A 16,326-nucleotide genomic window follows, 5' to 3' on the forward strand; every position below is an offset into this window, starting at 1 on the left:
AAACCCAAAACAAAAACAGTTCTCACAAAGGGAATCAGGTATGTATTTTTTTTTTCTTGGACTGATTTCTTATTTTTCTTCTAGATAATAAAGAACAAAATCACCTTTTTCCTCCTCTACCTTTTAAAATTACAGTCAAGTTTTGTTTTTATTTTGTCTGACAGAATTACCATGTGAACCAAATACACTGAATTTATACTGCGGAGGCATTTAAAATCTTTGTTGTACACAATAACACTGATGGTAGAACAGGGAAGTAATTTAGCCATTGATACTTTGAGAACTTGTAATTTTTAACAGAAGTAACAGTATTAAGGGTTGGAAAGCTATTTCCGGAGTATGTAATTTTTAAAAGCATTAGGAGTCCTGGGACAGATGCACAGTGAGTTTCCTTTCCCAGTGGGTTCCCTACCCAACAGCAAACTACACTTTAGGGCCAGAAGAAACAGATGCAGGGCAAACTCTCCTCCAGGTGAGCTTCCCAGCCAGACCCAACTTCCCAGCCAACTCTGGGACAGAAGTAGAGCCAGTTCACTTCACTGTGGGCTTCCCAACCACAGTAAACTTTCTTGCCAGCCCAGGAACAGAGGCAGAGCTAGTTCTCTTTCCAGTGGGCTCCTCAGCCACAGCAAATTTTGCTACAGACCAAGACAGGAAAGAATATGGGCAGAGTAAATTGTCCCTCAAGGGTTGATCTCTGCAACTGAGGCACATCTTCCTGTGAGCCCAGTGACAAGAGAGGGTCTTCAGGCAGAACAAGCTGCCCTCCCCTCTCCTCTGGAGCAGTGAGCTCCCCTAGCCAGAGCCACCAGACCCAGGACCTCCTAGGATCCCAGGCAAGAAAAATTCTATCACAGTAATGACATGGAAACACAAAACCAAAACAGATATCTTCCCCCAAAAGTGAACAAAACACAGAATCAATGTATTTCTTAAAAGTTAGAAAGCCTGGTTTAACTTACTGCCACAGAATTCAAAAGAACAATGGTCAAGTATTTTTGATGGCTTAAAAAACCCAAGAATTACAGGGTGATACAAATAAAAGCCAAAATGAACTTACAAAAGGAATTCAAGATAATGTAGATGAAACCAATGAGGCATAGGAAACCCTAATAAACCAAGAAACAGCAATCCAGAATGTTAGGAAGAGTGTCTCAGAAGCTGTCAACATGCTGGAGCTCAAAAAAGCAGAATTGACGAGATGGAGCACAGAATCAGCAAAACAGAAGATGCTAGAGCAAAAAGCAGAATCAAAAAGGAAAGAAAACACAGAAAGCTAAGAAAAATGTGGGACATCATCAAGAGGAATAACATTTGCATAAATAGAGTTCCAGAACTGTAAGAGAAATAAAAAGGGCACTGAAAAAATTGTGGAAGAATTACTAGAAGAAAACTTTCCTGGTACTGTGAAGAATGAGAAAAATATATATTCAAGAAGTAGAGCAAGCTTCATATAAAATATACTTTAAAAGAAAACACACACACACACACACACACACACACACACACACAACCATAAAAAACCCTACAACAAGAAAAAAACCACCAATGCATATCACAGTCAAATTTGATGGAATCAAAGAGAATTTTGAAAAGAGCTAGAGGAAAAGGAAGAGTAACCTAAAAAGGAGAGCAAATAAAATTAAGTGCCGATTTTTCAGGATAAACCATGAGAGCAGAAGACAGGCATCATTATGTGCCTACAACTATGACTCATGATTAAGAATCTTATGAACAATGGCTCCAAACCATGCCCTATCATGAGCCAACCTCATCATCTCTGATACGCCTGACCCCTAGGGTCACAGTCACTCAGTCAATCCATCTCATTCAGGGTCTTCCTCTCCTTTGATGACCCTTCAGAACATGATGTCCTTCTCCAAGGACTGCCTACCTCATAACATGTATGTGAGATAGAGCTTCAAAATCCTAGCCTCCAAGAGGAAACTTGATTTCACACTCTCCAAGAAAGACCTATTTGTTTTCTTGGCTGTCTGTAGTATGTTCAAGACTCTTCTCCAGCACAACGATGCAAAGGCATCCATTCTTCTGTCATCCTTAGTCACTGTACAGCTCTCTGATGCACAGCAAGTAACTGCAAAGACCATGGCATGGATCAGTTGCTTCTCTACTTTGGAGAGATCCCTGACAAGATATTTTCTCAGTGCAATTTGCCTTTAGATTTCCTGACTGTTGGTGCCAAGAGTGTTGCTTGTGGAGCCGAGCAAGTTATAATTGTTAACAACCTCAATCTCTTCTCCGTCTATCATGGTGCTGCCAATTGGCCCAGTGGTGAGAATCTTTGTCTTCTTGATGTTGAGCTTCAATCCCTATTGGAAGATTACAGTCATTGACCTTCTGGAGCAAATGCTTCAAGTCCTCCTCAGTTTCAGCAAGCAAGGTTGTGTCATCTGCATAATGTACACTGTTGATGAGTTTTCCTCTATCCTTGATGCCACATTCTTCCTTATAAAGCCCAGCCTCCCAGGTAATCTATTCTGCATACAGACTGAAAAGGCATCAAGACAGGATGCATCCCTTTTCTGATTTTGAACCATGCAGTGGTGCTCCATTTTAAGGACTGCTTCCTGGTCCAAGTATAGGTTTCATGTAAGCACAATTAAGTGTTCTGGGATTCCCATTTTCTTCAAGGTTAGCCACAATTTGTTGTGATCCACACAGGCAAATGACTTTGCATAGTGGATGAAACACAGACAAGACATTCTTCTGATACATTCTGCTTTATGCCAAAATCTGACATTGGTGATAATGTCTCTCTAGTACCATGATCTGTTCTAAACCCAGCTTGTATTTCTGGTAGTTCTTTGTCAATGTACTGTTCCAGTTGTTTCCGGATAATCTTTAGCACGAGATATTATACACAAACAAATCTGCACTAGAGGAAATGAACAAAAACTTAGACACAGCCTGAAGTAGACTATCTGACAGACCCATCATAAAATAAGAAACTGAAAAACTTCCAACAACAAAATCCCCAGTTCAACATAAAGTATTTCAGAAAACAGAAAAAGACTGAATAATTCCAGAATTATTGTATGAAGCAAACATATCCTTGATATCAAAGACACTACCAAAATAGAAAAGTATAGCCACTATCGTTCATGAACATAGACACAAAAATCTTCAACAAAATCCTGGCCAATTGAATCTAATAGTATATAAAAAATATTCATCATGACCAAATAGGATTCATAATAGGTATGTAAGGGTGGTTCAAAATAAGCAAAACAACCAATATAATTCATCACATTAATAAAGCAGAGAACAAGAAACATCTATCAATGGATGCAGAAAAAGCCTTTGACAATACCGCTTCTGATTAAAACACTCAAAATAGGAACAGAAAGGAATTTACTCAATATAGTGAAAATTATATACACAAAACCAAGAGCCCACCAACATCTCTCTCTTAATGGAGAAAGATTATAAAACATTGCACTTGAGAACAGGAATAATGCAAGGCAAGGCTGTTCACTATCACTACTCCTATTTCAATATGATATTGGAAGTCTTTTTGATAGCAACAAGAGAAGGAAATAAGAGGCATTCAATTTGGAAAAGAGGAGATAAAACAATTCCCATAAGCAGCTAATATAACATCTGCATATAGAGACTGTACCAAGAAAACTCTAAAAGATTCAGCAGAAAACTGTTGGACATATTCTATCAATTCAGCAGAGTAGCAGGACACAAGGTCAATATAAAAAAAAATCAGTTGGATTTCTCTACAGGAACAAAAAGAACAGAGAAAAAGAGCTAAGAAAAACAACACAAATTAAAAGAGCTAATCACAAGATGAAATACTTAGGAACAAATCTAACTAGAAACACAAAACAACTAAATGACAAAACCTTACTGCAAGAAACAACAAAAGACAGAAATGGAAGAATGTATGTTCATGGACAGGAAGACTCAATAATGTGAAAAGGACAATTCTACAAAAAGCAATTAACAAGTTTAATGCAATTCCAGTATAGATACTAATTCCACTTTTCAATGAGATAGAAAATGCAATTTCCAACTTTCTCTGGAATAGAAAGAGATCCTGAATAAGAAAAGTACTACTGAAAAAGAGAAACAAGGTAGAAACCATTCAGTTTCTGATCTCCAATCCTATTACACAGCCATGATGGTCAAGACAGCATGGTACTGGTATAGTGACAAAAATATTAATGGAATAGAGCCAAGAATTCAGCTCATCTACCTATGGTCAACTGATTTTGGACAAAGAGACAAAATCAGTTAAGTGGGGAAATGATAGCTTCTTTAACAAAGGGTGTTGGCAAAAATTGGAAAACCATTTGAAGAAAATTTAAGCAAGACACACCTAACAAAAATTAACTCAAGATGAATCATGGACCTAGCAGTAAAACCAAAACCTAGAAAATTCATCAGAGAAAAAAAACTAGGAACAACTCTAGATGCCCTGATCTATGGCATGAACAGACTTTCATACACAACAAAAATCTGACACCTGAGAGGAGAAAATAAATGAATGGGGCCTTCTAAAATTCAAACCCCTACGAACATTCAAAAATTTCTCTTACAGGGTAAAAGGAAACCCATAGACAGGGAAAATACTTGGCAATGACTTATCTGATAAGGGACTCTAAAATGTATAGAATACTCTAGAACCTCACCAAGAAAAAGGCAAACAATGTTGTCACAAACCAGGCACAAGATATGACTAGAATCTTCACCCAAGAAGACATTCAGATGTATTATCTAATTATTTCTTTCTGACTCACAGCTATCCTATTACCCCAAATCTCAATCAAGGCTTCAATGCTCTCAAATCCTTCCTACTCCCAATACTGTTTTACCATACAAATAGCACTATCACCTCTTCTCAGAGTTGTTATCTATTTTTACTGCACTTTAAACTTTTTCCTTTTGTTCAAATGGAAGCCTGATTTTTCCTAACAAACTTCAAGACCAATTAGTAAACTCTTGTTTGTTTTATAACCTTCATAGCAAAAAACAAGGCAAATGAATAAAAACAGTGATAATCTTTTCACTTTTCTCATCTTTCTTTTTATAAAGCAATAATTAAGATACCTCTCACATAAAATCACAATAAAATAAATCAACAAGAAGTGGTGAAGTCTGGAGGGAGATGTGCTGCCAATTTAAAAGTAAGTGGTTTGAATCCACAAGCAGTTCCCCCAAACAAGGATGGGGAATTTCCTCCTGGGCAATTTGTAGCCTTTGCAATCTACTGCGGGGTCAGACCTGAACCAATTCCAATTAAATGGCAATTAAGGTTTTTTTAGCACCACCACCAAAAAATGTTACGCATCAACCAAAAAAAGGCAATGGGGAGAATGAACCTTCTTTTGACTTGAATCTAACTGCATTCCTGAAATACCTAATGTTATGCTATGACCAAAGCAAGTAGATAAATAAATGCAATGTACGTTAGCTTTTTTCATGCATGGCTTCTGGGAACCTTTAATACTTTGGGAATATAAAATGAAACCTTTCCTCAACTTATTTGGCCACAGAACCTGTCTCTGAAATATTTATGTAAAAACTGAGCAACAGCAATAAAATACACTGTTTTAGAAAATATTCAAGATCATTTCTAGCAATGGTTATCTTGGAGAACGAGATCTGTTATCAGTAATTAAAAAGAATTAAAGATGCATCGGAGTTTTTCAGCCCAAATACTTTATTATTTAATAAAATTATGAGGTTATCAAAATGACTATAATTACATGAATCTTACTATTTAATTAAATAAAAGTACAGTCAATTACATAATAAATTTTAACTCACCACATTTTACATACTGAGATATAAAGGTTTATGCAATAAGACACAACAGAAAGGGACAGTATGTGTTGATTTCTTTTCTGTAAGAGCCTTTTCTCCCCTCTTATATAAAGCTATAAAATTATTTCCTCCAAAGGCTTGCTCGATGATATTAGTGTTTTAGTTATTATTCCTGATCTATGGATTTGAATGAACATTAATCCTTTCTTCTTTTTTTACTTCACAAGATAGAAATGCAATTCTCACTTCCCCACTACTTGTTATGTGCCGTTGAGTCGCCTGGGACTCATAGCAACTCTGCACAACAGCCCCAAACCCTGATCTATCCTGTGCCAATCTCACTGCCTCCGACACACTCACCTCCATTACACCAGTCACAATTAATCTCATCAAGGGTCTTCCTCTCCTGTGCTGTCTCTCCACCCTCCCAAGCAAGACGTTCTATCTAAGGACTGGTCCCTTCTTGCAACATATCAAAGGCATGTCAGACAAAGCTTCAGAATCCTTGCCTCCAAGGAGCATCCTGGTTTCACCCTCTGTAGGATGAACTTGTTTGTTCTCTTAGCAGTCCATGGTATATTCAATACTATTCTCCAACACCACAGCTCAAAGGCATCAATTCTCCTTCTATCTTCCCTAATCACTGTCCAACTCTCTGATGCATAGCAAATGATTGTAAAGACCATGGACTGTACCAGGCACACCTCAGTCTTCAGACAGACATCATTGCTCTTCAGTACTTTGGAGAGCAACTCTGATAGCAGACTTTCTCAATGCAATTTTTCGTTTAATTTCCTGGCTGCTGGTGCTAAGAGTGTTGATTGTGGAGCCAAGCAAACTAAAGCTGTTAAAAAAATCCAATCTCTACCATCGATCATGATGCTGTCAATTGGCGCAGTGGTGAGAATCTTTGTTCCCACTACTTACAATAAGTAATTTTTAAGTTTTGTCACATTTGCTTCAAGCTTACACACCCCTTCCCCTGATAAATAATATAGCAGTGAATAACAAACATTCCTGCCATTTACTTAAGAAGTAGTTATTAAGTACCTACTCTGGGCTAAGCAGTGGATACTGAATGATGAGTAAAACAGCCATAAGAACTGCTGTTATGTTATAAATGATTATACATTTTAATGGTTGTACATTTATACAATGAATTTTTACTCTGCTGATGCTTTAAAAAAAGCAAATGTCAAATAAAATCCGGATAGAAGAAAATATTATGTAGAACTTTATTAGAAAAGACAAATTATTGTACTTCTATACTTTTTTTGCACTTGGATTCATTCTTTAAGCTACTTGTTGGGAGGCTTTATAATATTTTGTTTTGACTTGTTACATACCAGTTAGCAATGTCCTTGTGTGCTACTAAATTTTGAAGAAATGCTTGCAATCCTAATTGTCTATTTTCTAAGAAGTCGGCATTATAATTATCTTTAAACCAGCGTTTTGGTGGAAGTGCTAATCGAAAGCCTGGAAACATCTCTTTTAACTGAAAAAGAAAAGAAAACACAATGTTCAATTCAATTATATCAACCTACGAAAGAAATTTGTCCTGTTTATGTGAAATTATTCATGACAGGTTAAAAAAATTAAATTCAGCTCAGTTGTGTGTTTTTTTTTTGTGATTGTTACTTATGAGAGACTAAATTCCAGCTGCTCATCAACCTTGCCAACCTCTGGCATTGCTGGTCTTTTTAATGTTAACAATTCTAGTGAGCAGGGAGCTCTGTTGTCTGTAGCAAGTTGTGCTAACCTAAAGGTCTCAAGTCTTTGGCAGTTTGAATCCACCAGCAGCACTAAGGGAGAAATGGGAAGTCTCTTCCTGCGACAACTTACAGCCTTCAAAATCTGATGGAGGATCGCAAAGAGTCAAAACAGACAGTGAGATGAGTTGAGTTTTAGTGTATGTGTAGCAGAAACGCATTAGTGTTAGGATGCACTGCTCTGTTGACAAGTGATGTCTGAATATCTTTTCATTACCTTATGTACATTTCTGTATCTTATATTAGGAATTATCTATTCAAATCTTATGAGTCTTCCGATTTTGAATACCAGGTTGTCTTATTGATTTTTAAGAGTCCTTATAATTTTAGATAAAAATTCTTTGAGAATATGCAAATATTTTTCCAGCCAGAATAGGCCTTGACTTTTCATTTTCTTTTTTTGCTGGACAAAACCCAAAAAATTTAACTTAAAATTAAATTTTCTATCTTTATACTGACTTTTCAGAGCATTTTCCCCCTTTGGTTTGTGCTTTATAAAAATCCTATCTAAGAAATATTTCACTGCAAGGTTACAAAGATATTCTTTTATAATATTTTTGTTTCACATTTCAGTCTACTCTACATTTTGCATGTTAGGATTAAATTCTACTATCTTACAGGAAATTCAGCAGTCAGATTTTGCTTCTATCATCTAGCAAGAAATGCAAACATTTTAACTGTGGCCTTTCTCTTAGGGCTCCTCTTGTTAAACCTTGCCACAGTTTCTCCACAGTCTCTTCACCACCATCACCAAAGATTTGCTCTAGTCTCCGTCAAGTTTTGCTGTTCAGTGTGGGAAGCACTCTACACTCACACTCTCACTATCTCTCTCATCCTACCTATTCCCACAACAGTTGATGATTTGCAAGACCATGTGTCTGCAATTAAGGTAGCTGGAGACCAGAGGGGGATATAATGGTTAGAAAAGGCAACTTTTAAGGTTATACGACACTTGCCTTTGGGTTAGGAGCATAACTCCTTACCAATAATGTAGCAGAACTCTCTAATCTTATCCCATTAGCCCTTTGAAAGTACAAAGGTTTTTTTTCTGGATGATGCAAGAAGAAAAAGTCAGAGAGACTCAAATCACAAGAAAGATTTGATATGCCATGACTTTAAATATGAAGAAGCCAAGTGGAAAGACTCCAGAGCAATCTCCAGGAGCGAATAGCAACCTTTGGCTGACAGCCAGTAAAGAAATAGAGACCTTGATTCTACAACTTCAAGGAAATGAGTTCTGCCAACAACCTGAATGAGCTTGGAAAATGATTCTTCCCCAGAGCCTCTAGTAAGTGCCAAGTTGGGCCAACAGCTTGATTTTGACCTTGTGAGACCCCAGGTGAGTCAACTGGAACAAGGGGACAATAAAGGAAACATAAATTGGTTTTAGTTACTAAGTTTGTGATCATTTGTTTGACAGCCATATAAAAGTAGCACAACTACAAATATTTTTCATTTATTCTCACATCATGATTTGAAAAATCTTACTATACATGTATCTACAAACCTACACAAAAACAGCTGAGCTCAAACAATTAACAGAAGACACACCTTTAAGGGACAGATAATAATTCCAAATTGTAAAGTCAGTTTTTGATTGAAAAAAATTTTACTCTGTCATTAAGTTTTTAAAAAAACCCAACAACCAAAACTTACTTTGTCATTAAGTCTAGAGAAGTCAGTGTATCTTCTAAAAACTACCCAGCTTTCTTCTGGGGTTTTCTTTACTAGTATTTTGTAAACCTAAGCAGAGAGAAGGGGGGGAAGAAACAACAAAAAATATTTAAAAATGCAAACAAAATTTTTAAAAGTCTTACTTGGCAATTCAAATTTTTAGTTTAATGACATTTGTTTTAAGTATATAACTGTAAGGGTTAGTGCTGAGATACTTTTGAGTATTCACTATTAGTTGCTATTGCTCATTGTCACTGAGGCAGAATCAACTCACAGTTGTGCCTCCAGCAGGTTTTCAGAGGCTCATCTTTCTCCTGCAGAGCAAGTTGGTAGATTCAAACCAATTTTGGACTGGCAGCACAACTCCTTAACCAGTGGGTCACTTAAGCTTCCTATTAGGGATGCATTAAATATTTAACTTCAACAATTTTATATCCCAACTTTTGCATTCCAGTCACTCATTAATATTAATGCATCAGGATCAGTAGTTGGAAAACATGGACTCGGTGACAGAAACGAAGCTGGAGATAGAATGACTGAATTTTGCACAATCAACGATATTCACTGGAAATACATTTTATAAGAAAAATAAATGGAGGTTATACACATGGATTCCACCTGATGATAAGCATAGGAATCAGATTGATTACATCTGTGGAAAGAACCGCTGGAGAAGCTCAGTATCAGCTGTAAAACTAGGCCTGGTGCTGATTGTGGAACAGACCACCAACTACTCATATGCAAGTTCAAGTTGAAGTTAAGAAAAATTAAATCAAATCCACAGGAACAAAAAAATATGACCTTGAGTCTATCTCACCTGAATTTCAGAACCATCTCAGGAACAGGTTTGAGGCCTTGAACATCAATTAGCAAAGACCAGATGAGTTGTGGGAAGATATCAAGAGTATCATCCAGGAAGAGTGCAAAAGGTCATTACAAAGACAGAGGAAGAAGAAAAGACCAAAATGGATGTCAGAAGAGACTCTGAATATTGCACTGGAGCACTGGGAAGCCAAAGCAGAGGGAAGAATTCAAGATATTAAAGAGCTGAACAGAAGATTTCAAAATGCAGCGCGGGATCACAAAGTAAAATATTACAATGAAACATGCAAGGAGCTGGAGTCAGAAAATCAAAAGTGCTGAACTTGCTAATCATTTAAGCTCAAGGAACTGAAGAACAAATTTAAACCTTGAGTTGCTATATTTAAGGATGCTTTAGGAAGAATATTACATGATCCAGGAATTATTAAAAGAAGATTCCATCAAGTTGTGTCAAGAAATCTGGAGGAAAACCACTTGAACAACTGACTGTAAGAGATCTATATTTGTTCCCAGTCCAAAGAAAGGTGACCCAACAGAGTGTGTAAATTATCAAACAATAGCACTGATATCACATGCAAGCAAGATTCTGCTAGAAATTATGCAAAAATGACTGGAAGAGCACATCAACAGAAAACTGTCAGAAGTCCAGGCTGGGTTTAGAAGGGGTTGTGGTACTAGGGATATTGTAGCTAATGTTAGATGGATCTTGGCTGAAAGCAGGCAGTACCAGAGGAATGTCTGTGTTTCATTGATTATGCAAAGGCATTTGACTGTGTGGATCATGACAAACTGTGTCTAACTCTAAGAAAAATGGGAATCCCAGAACACTTGATCATGCTAATGCGAAACCTATACTGGGACCAGGAGGTAGTCGTCAGAACAGAGCAAGGAAACGCTGCATGGTTCAAAATTTGAAAGTGTGTAAGCCAGGGATGTGTTCCTATCTCCATACCTTTTCAACCTATATGCAGAACAGATTATCTGGGGGGGGTGGGCTGGGCTCTATGAGAAGTGTGGCATCAGGACTGGAGGAAGATCCATCCACAATCTGCACTATGCAGATGACACAACCCTGCTTGCTGAAATTGAGGAGGACTCGAAGCGCTTGCTACAGAAGGTTAAGGACTGCAGCCTTCAATATGGATTGAGGCTCAATATCAAGAAAACAAAGATTCTCATCACTGGGCCAACTGGCATCATCAGGATGGATGGTGAAGAGACTGACTGAGATTGTTAACAGCTTTAGTTTGCTTATCTCCACAGTCAACATTCTTGGCACCAGCAGTCAAGAAATTAAGACATATTGCAATGGGAAAGTCTGCTGTTAGGGACCTCTCTATAAAGTACTGAAGAGCAATGGTGTCTCTCTGGAGACAAAGGAGCGCCTGATACAGGCCATGGTCTTTGCAATCACTTGTTATGCATCAGAGAGTTGGACAATGACTAAGGAGGATAGAAGGAAAATTGATGCCTTTGAGTGATGTGTTGGAGAAGAGTATTGAATATACAATGACTGCTAAGAAAACGAACAAGTTCATTCTGGAGAAGGTTAAATCAGGCTGCTCCTTGAAGGCAAAAATTCTGAAGCTTCGTCTGACATACTTTGGACACATTGCAAAGAGGGACCAGTCCTTGGAGAAGGACGTCATGCTTGGGAGGGTGGAGGGACAGCACAGAAGAGGAAGATCCTCTATGAGGTGGACTGATTCAGTGACTGGGGTAATTGGGGTAGGTGTGTCAGAGACAGTGAAATTGGTACAAGATAGAGCAGGGTTTATGGCTGTTGTACATAGATCGCTATGAGTTGCAGGCAACTAGATGGCACATAACAACAACAACAACAACAACAACAGTAATTTTATATGAACATCTATAAAAGCTATTTACTCTTAAAGACATGATGAACCTTTTGTGGGATTTATAACCCCTGGAAACCTGATGGCAGGTCAACTGCGACTCCATGGCAATGGTGTTTGATTTTTAAAGTAGGATTTAAATAATATATCACTTAGATTAAAAGACATACATAAAAGATGGTAAAATATTGTGCATGAAAATGACACAAAGTGCTTTTTTCAGTGCACACTATTAACAATGAACACACCAACTTCCAAAATATTCTTTATGGCTCATATTCTTAATTGACGTGATATGCTTGGTGAACCTGTGAAAAATAGCCACACTTTTCCAGCAAGGGAGCTCTGATGGTGTAAACAGTTGGAGCTGCACCGCTAACTCAAATGCCAAGTCTCTCAACCAGTCTGAATCCACCAGTAGTTTGAATCTACAGCCATTCCTTGGAAGATGGGTACCTTCCTCCCATTCACATTAGAACCTCCACGGGAAGGTAAATTATGGGTCGGTTCGATTCAGACTTGATAGCAGCGAGTGGTTCTTGTCTTACATAATTTAATTCACAACTCAAAAAGGAAAGTTTTTAATTTTGTTCAATGTTGGTTTACTTTTCAAGTTTGAATAAAGTTTCCATGCTAAAAAAACTTTACATTTTTGCAATTAAGCATAACTTGTTGGTACTGAATGGAAAAAATCTGGCAGAGGCAAGTCAAAACATTTTAAAAAGCATATTAATAAGAAAACCTGGAAACATTTCCTAGAAGGCTTTGATGAAGTATTTGGGGATATGGCATAGATAAGATACTCAATAAATAGCTGCTGAATGAGTGAAACTCTATTAGAAAGAGTAACCTCTTTTTTTGTAGTTGACTCTGCAATCATTTTCGGTTCTCTATGGCTAGTCCAAATTGAGATGTGCAATGAGTGTAAAGTCACTGGATTTCAAAGACTTAGTAAGAAAAGAAGTATAAGATTTGGATGGCGGGGAAGAAGAACAAACTGGGGAGGAGGGTAGAGAGAATGGTGCAGCAATGAAGGAATGAAAACCCAAAATCCCTGTAAATGTTCATTAAAACTAATAAAATTTAATTAAAAAAAAAAAAAGTTGGACATAGACTAAGGATGACAGAAGAATTGATGTCTTCAAGTTGTGTTATCAGAGAAGAGTACTGAATATCCTATGGATGGCCAAAAGAGCAAATATGTCTTGGAGAAGGGGCAACCAGGGTGTTCCTTGGAAACAAAAGGATAGTAAAACTTCATCTCACATACCTTGGACATGTTGTTGTGAGGAGAGGCCCATCCTTAGAAAAGGACATTGTGCTTCAGAGCTGTAGGGTCAATGAAAGAGAGGAAGACCCTCAAGGAGATGGACTGATGGAGTGACTGTAGCAGTACTGTGGCCTTGGGTGTATCAAGGATTGCAAGGATGGCACAGGACAGATTAGGGTTCAGGCGTGTTATTCATGAGTCATGATCGACTTGATACCAAACAACAACAACAACAACAACAACATTCAACATTTTGCATTTAGAGTAGTAAAAAAACCCATCCACTATGTGACTATTTTGTGCATTATCAAGGCTGTGCCAAGAAATCTGGAGGACAACCACCTGGCCAACTGACTGATAAAGATCCATATTTATTCCTATTAAAAAAAAAAAGGTGACCCAACAGAGTATGGTAATTATCATAATATATCACTCATATCAAAATATCAAGCAGAATAATCCTGCTGAAGATGATCCAGAAATGTCTTGAACAGTACATTGACAGAGAACTACCAGAAATACAAGCTGGGTTTAGAAGAGGCCATGGCATTAGAGGCATTACTGCCAACATCCAATTGAGCTTTTCAGAAAGTAAAGGGTACCAGAAGAATATCTATTGGTGTTACATTGACTATACAAAGGCATTTGACTGTATTGATCACAATAAATTGTTGTTTAGAGGAGAAAAAAAAAAGATTATGTAATTAAAACTGTTTTATATTGATTAAATGTTGAAATAATGTTAAATAAAATATAAAATTATGTTTACCTAGTTTTTCTTTTTTAAAAACTATAGTTTCTAGAATATTTAAAATTACAAAGATCTCACATGTGTGGTTCATTTTTTATTTCTTATGAATAGTGCTGTTCTCCGAAACCCCTTTAGGGACCATAGAATCATCCTTCCAATTTTTCTTCCCTACGGACTTCTTTTTCACATTTGGATAGGGAGAGTCAGTAAAGAGTAAGAATAGATCCTGTAGCTTTGAAGTAAAAAGTCATTTCTCTTTGTAACACATAAAGGCAAGAAACAAGATTATCTAGATACCCTTTAAAGTCTGCAGAAAGAAGACTTCAAAATACCATTCTTTTAGAAGTTGTTAATGTTTTTAAAAAGATAAATTAACTTCAAAACTTTCATAAAAGACTAATAAAGATCAATTTAATATGATAATTAGGCTTACTGACAAATATTCCATATGCACTTTATTTTCCTCTTTTGAAAAATGAATTTCCCTTCTAACAATTCTATACTACAGCATGGCTCCTAAACACCCTTCATTCTTTTAGATAAAACAAAGTGCAGATCTTTTTAGAAGGTTCTTAAGTAGTGCCCTTTAAAACTTTAAAGATAGTGCTCATCATTTCTTTGTCTGTATTCAAATAGTATATATACTATCTTTTTATGTAGTCTATTTTCTAAAGAATTTTAATGCAGTATGTAATTACAAAACTTATAGTGTATTTTCTATAGACAGAGGGGGGAGAGAGAGGGGGAGAGAGCGTGTACCTATGAGCTCTGATGGCCCAGTGTTAAGAATCTGTGCTACAATCCCAAAGGAATGCTACTCGAATCCACCAGCTGCTCCCTGGTAGAAGGATGGGCAATCTTCCCCAATGTGATTTTGTCTCTGAAAACTCACGGGAGTAATTAGCTTGAGTTGTTCCGACTCAATGGTATGCAACAACTGTAAATCTACAACTTGATGAGTTCCACAGAACGAATGTTGTTGTTAGATACCTTTGATTATAACTCAGTGACTATGAACAACAGACAAAAACTTTGCCCTATCCTCAGCCAGCCTCATCATCTCCACAAAGCTCAAGTCCAGTGTTACAGTCACTGTATTCATTCAAAAATTGAATACAGCCATGTAATTAGTACCGGGGGAAAGAAACAAAACATGACTAATTGCAGAAGACTTTTCCCCAACTATACGCACAGTCCAGTCTTGGTTACTTTTACTTTTTTTTTTTTAAAAAAAAGATTCAACAGTTCTAGTATTTTCTTCAGTAAAGAGAAAATTCAAAAGAACATGTCTAGGAAAAATTATCTTACAAGTAAAAAATGGCTAAGCTTGTTCCTCTAGACCTCTCTCCTAAGCCTGACATTTACTTACATAAAGGTTCATGCATACACACAAATATCCACACCTAAAGGCATACAAATTTTTAATTCTTCCATTTAAAAGTAACAGAAACCTCAGACCAAGCACGTTCCAAAGGCATTCCTGATCTTCCCCTCAAAATCTGTCATCTAAAATAAACAACCACTTTATGTTTCTCATCAGGCCACAAATTGTGTGGTCCACTTGACTCTTCTTTGTTCACACTGCACTTCCAAGTCATCACAAAATACTGGTTGGTTCTACCTTTAAAATATATGCAGAATATGATTGTCTTTCAGGATCTCCTCCTACCACCCCAGTCTAAACCATCATTGTGTCTATTTTAGATTACTGCAAAGTCTTAACTGCCTCCTGTTTTCACTCTTCCCCCGTACAATCTCAATTTAGCAGCTTCCAGAAATGAGTTTTTTAAAAGCAGTAAGCTACATCAAGTGATTAATTTTCCCTGCAAATGTTTAAAGAGTTCTACTGCATGCAGAGTAAAAGTCCAAGTTTTTAGGGAAATCTACAAGCTCCTACCTGGACTATGTGTCTCACCTTGTTATCGCACCTTCTGTATCTCTCTCCCTTGCTTACTCTGTTTGCAATCATGAGGCCTCTGGCTCTTGCCTCTTCTGCCTGAGGCATTCTTTCCTCAGATATATTCAAAGTTCATCCCTCTTGGTATAAAAATCTTTTTCTGCGACATCTTGACTGAAAATGCTATGAAAATCACAATCCCAACTCTGAGGAAAACTTTTTATCCCTTCCCTGAATTTATTTTCCTCTATAGCATTTATCATCATATTATATATCAAAGGGTTTTACTTATTTATCTATGTCTTACTACTTTTTTTGAATTACTGTACTATTCCCCAGAACAATTCCTGATACTCAGAGAATTCCTGATATTCAGAGAATGAGCTGATCAATAAAGGAATGAACAAGATTAGCTTCATCATTCATTTTGTTTCTTCCCTGTTGTTTATTGTTATATGCCATCGAATCACTTGCGACTCATAGTGACCTCC

General features: G+C 37.0%; 1 protein-coding gene across 2 annotated transcripts in view; it reads right to left on the reverse strand.

Moving 5' to 3' along the window:
- Positions 1 to 16,326, reverse strand: part of SNX16 (sorting nexin 16) — a 28,264-nt gene that overhangs the window by 8,453 nt on the left and 3,485 nt on the right. The window contains exons 2-3 of one of the 2 annotated variants that reach the window (XM_006880501.1): positions 9,222 to 9,308; positions 7,143 to 7,291 (exon numbers count right to left, since the gene is read on the reverse strand). In XM_006880501.1, coding sequence (XP_006880563.1) covers positions 7,143 to 7,291; positions 9,222 to 9,308 — 236 coding nt within the window. The remainder of the gene's footprint in view (positions 1 to 7,142; positions 7,292 to 9,221; positions 9,309 to 16,326) is intronic. The other variant, XM_006880502.1, reaches the window with a different exon arrangement.

This window comes from Elephantulus edwardii, unplaced genomic scaffold (assembly GCF_000299155.1).
Source record: "Elephantulus edwardii isolate Elephantulus edwardi_28Jun2011 unplaced genomic scaffold, EleEdw1.0 scaffold00008, whole genome shotgun sequence".
Lineage (NCBI taxonomy): Eukaryota > Metazoa > Chordata > Mammalia > Macroscelidea > Macroscelididae > Elephantulus > Elephantulus edwardii.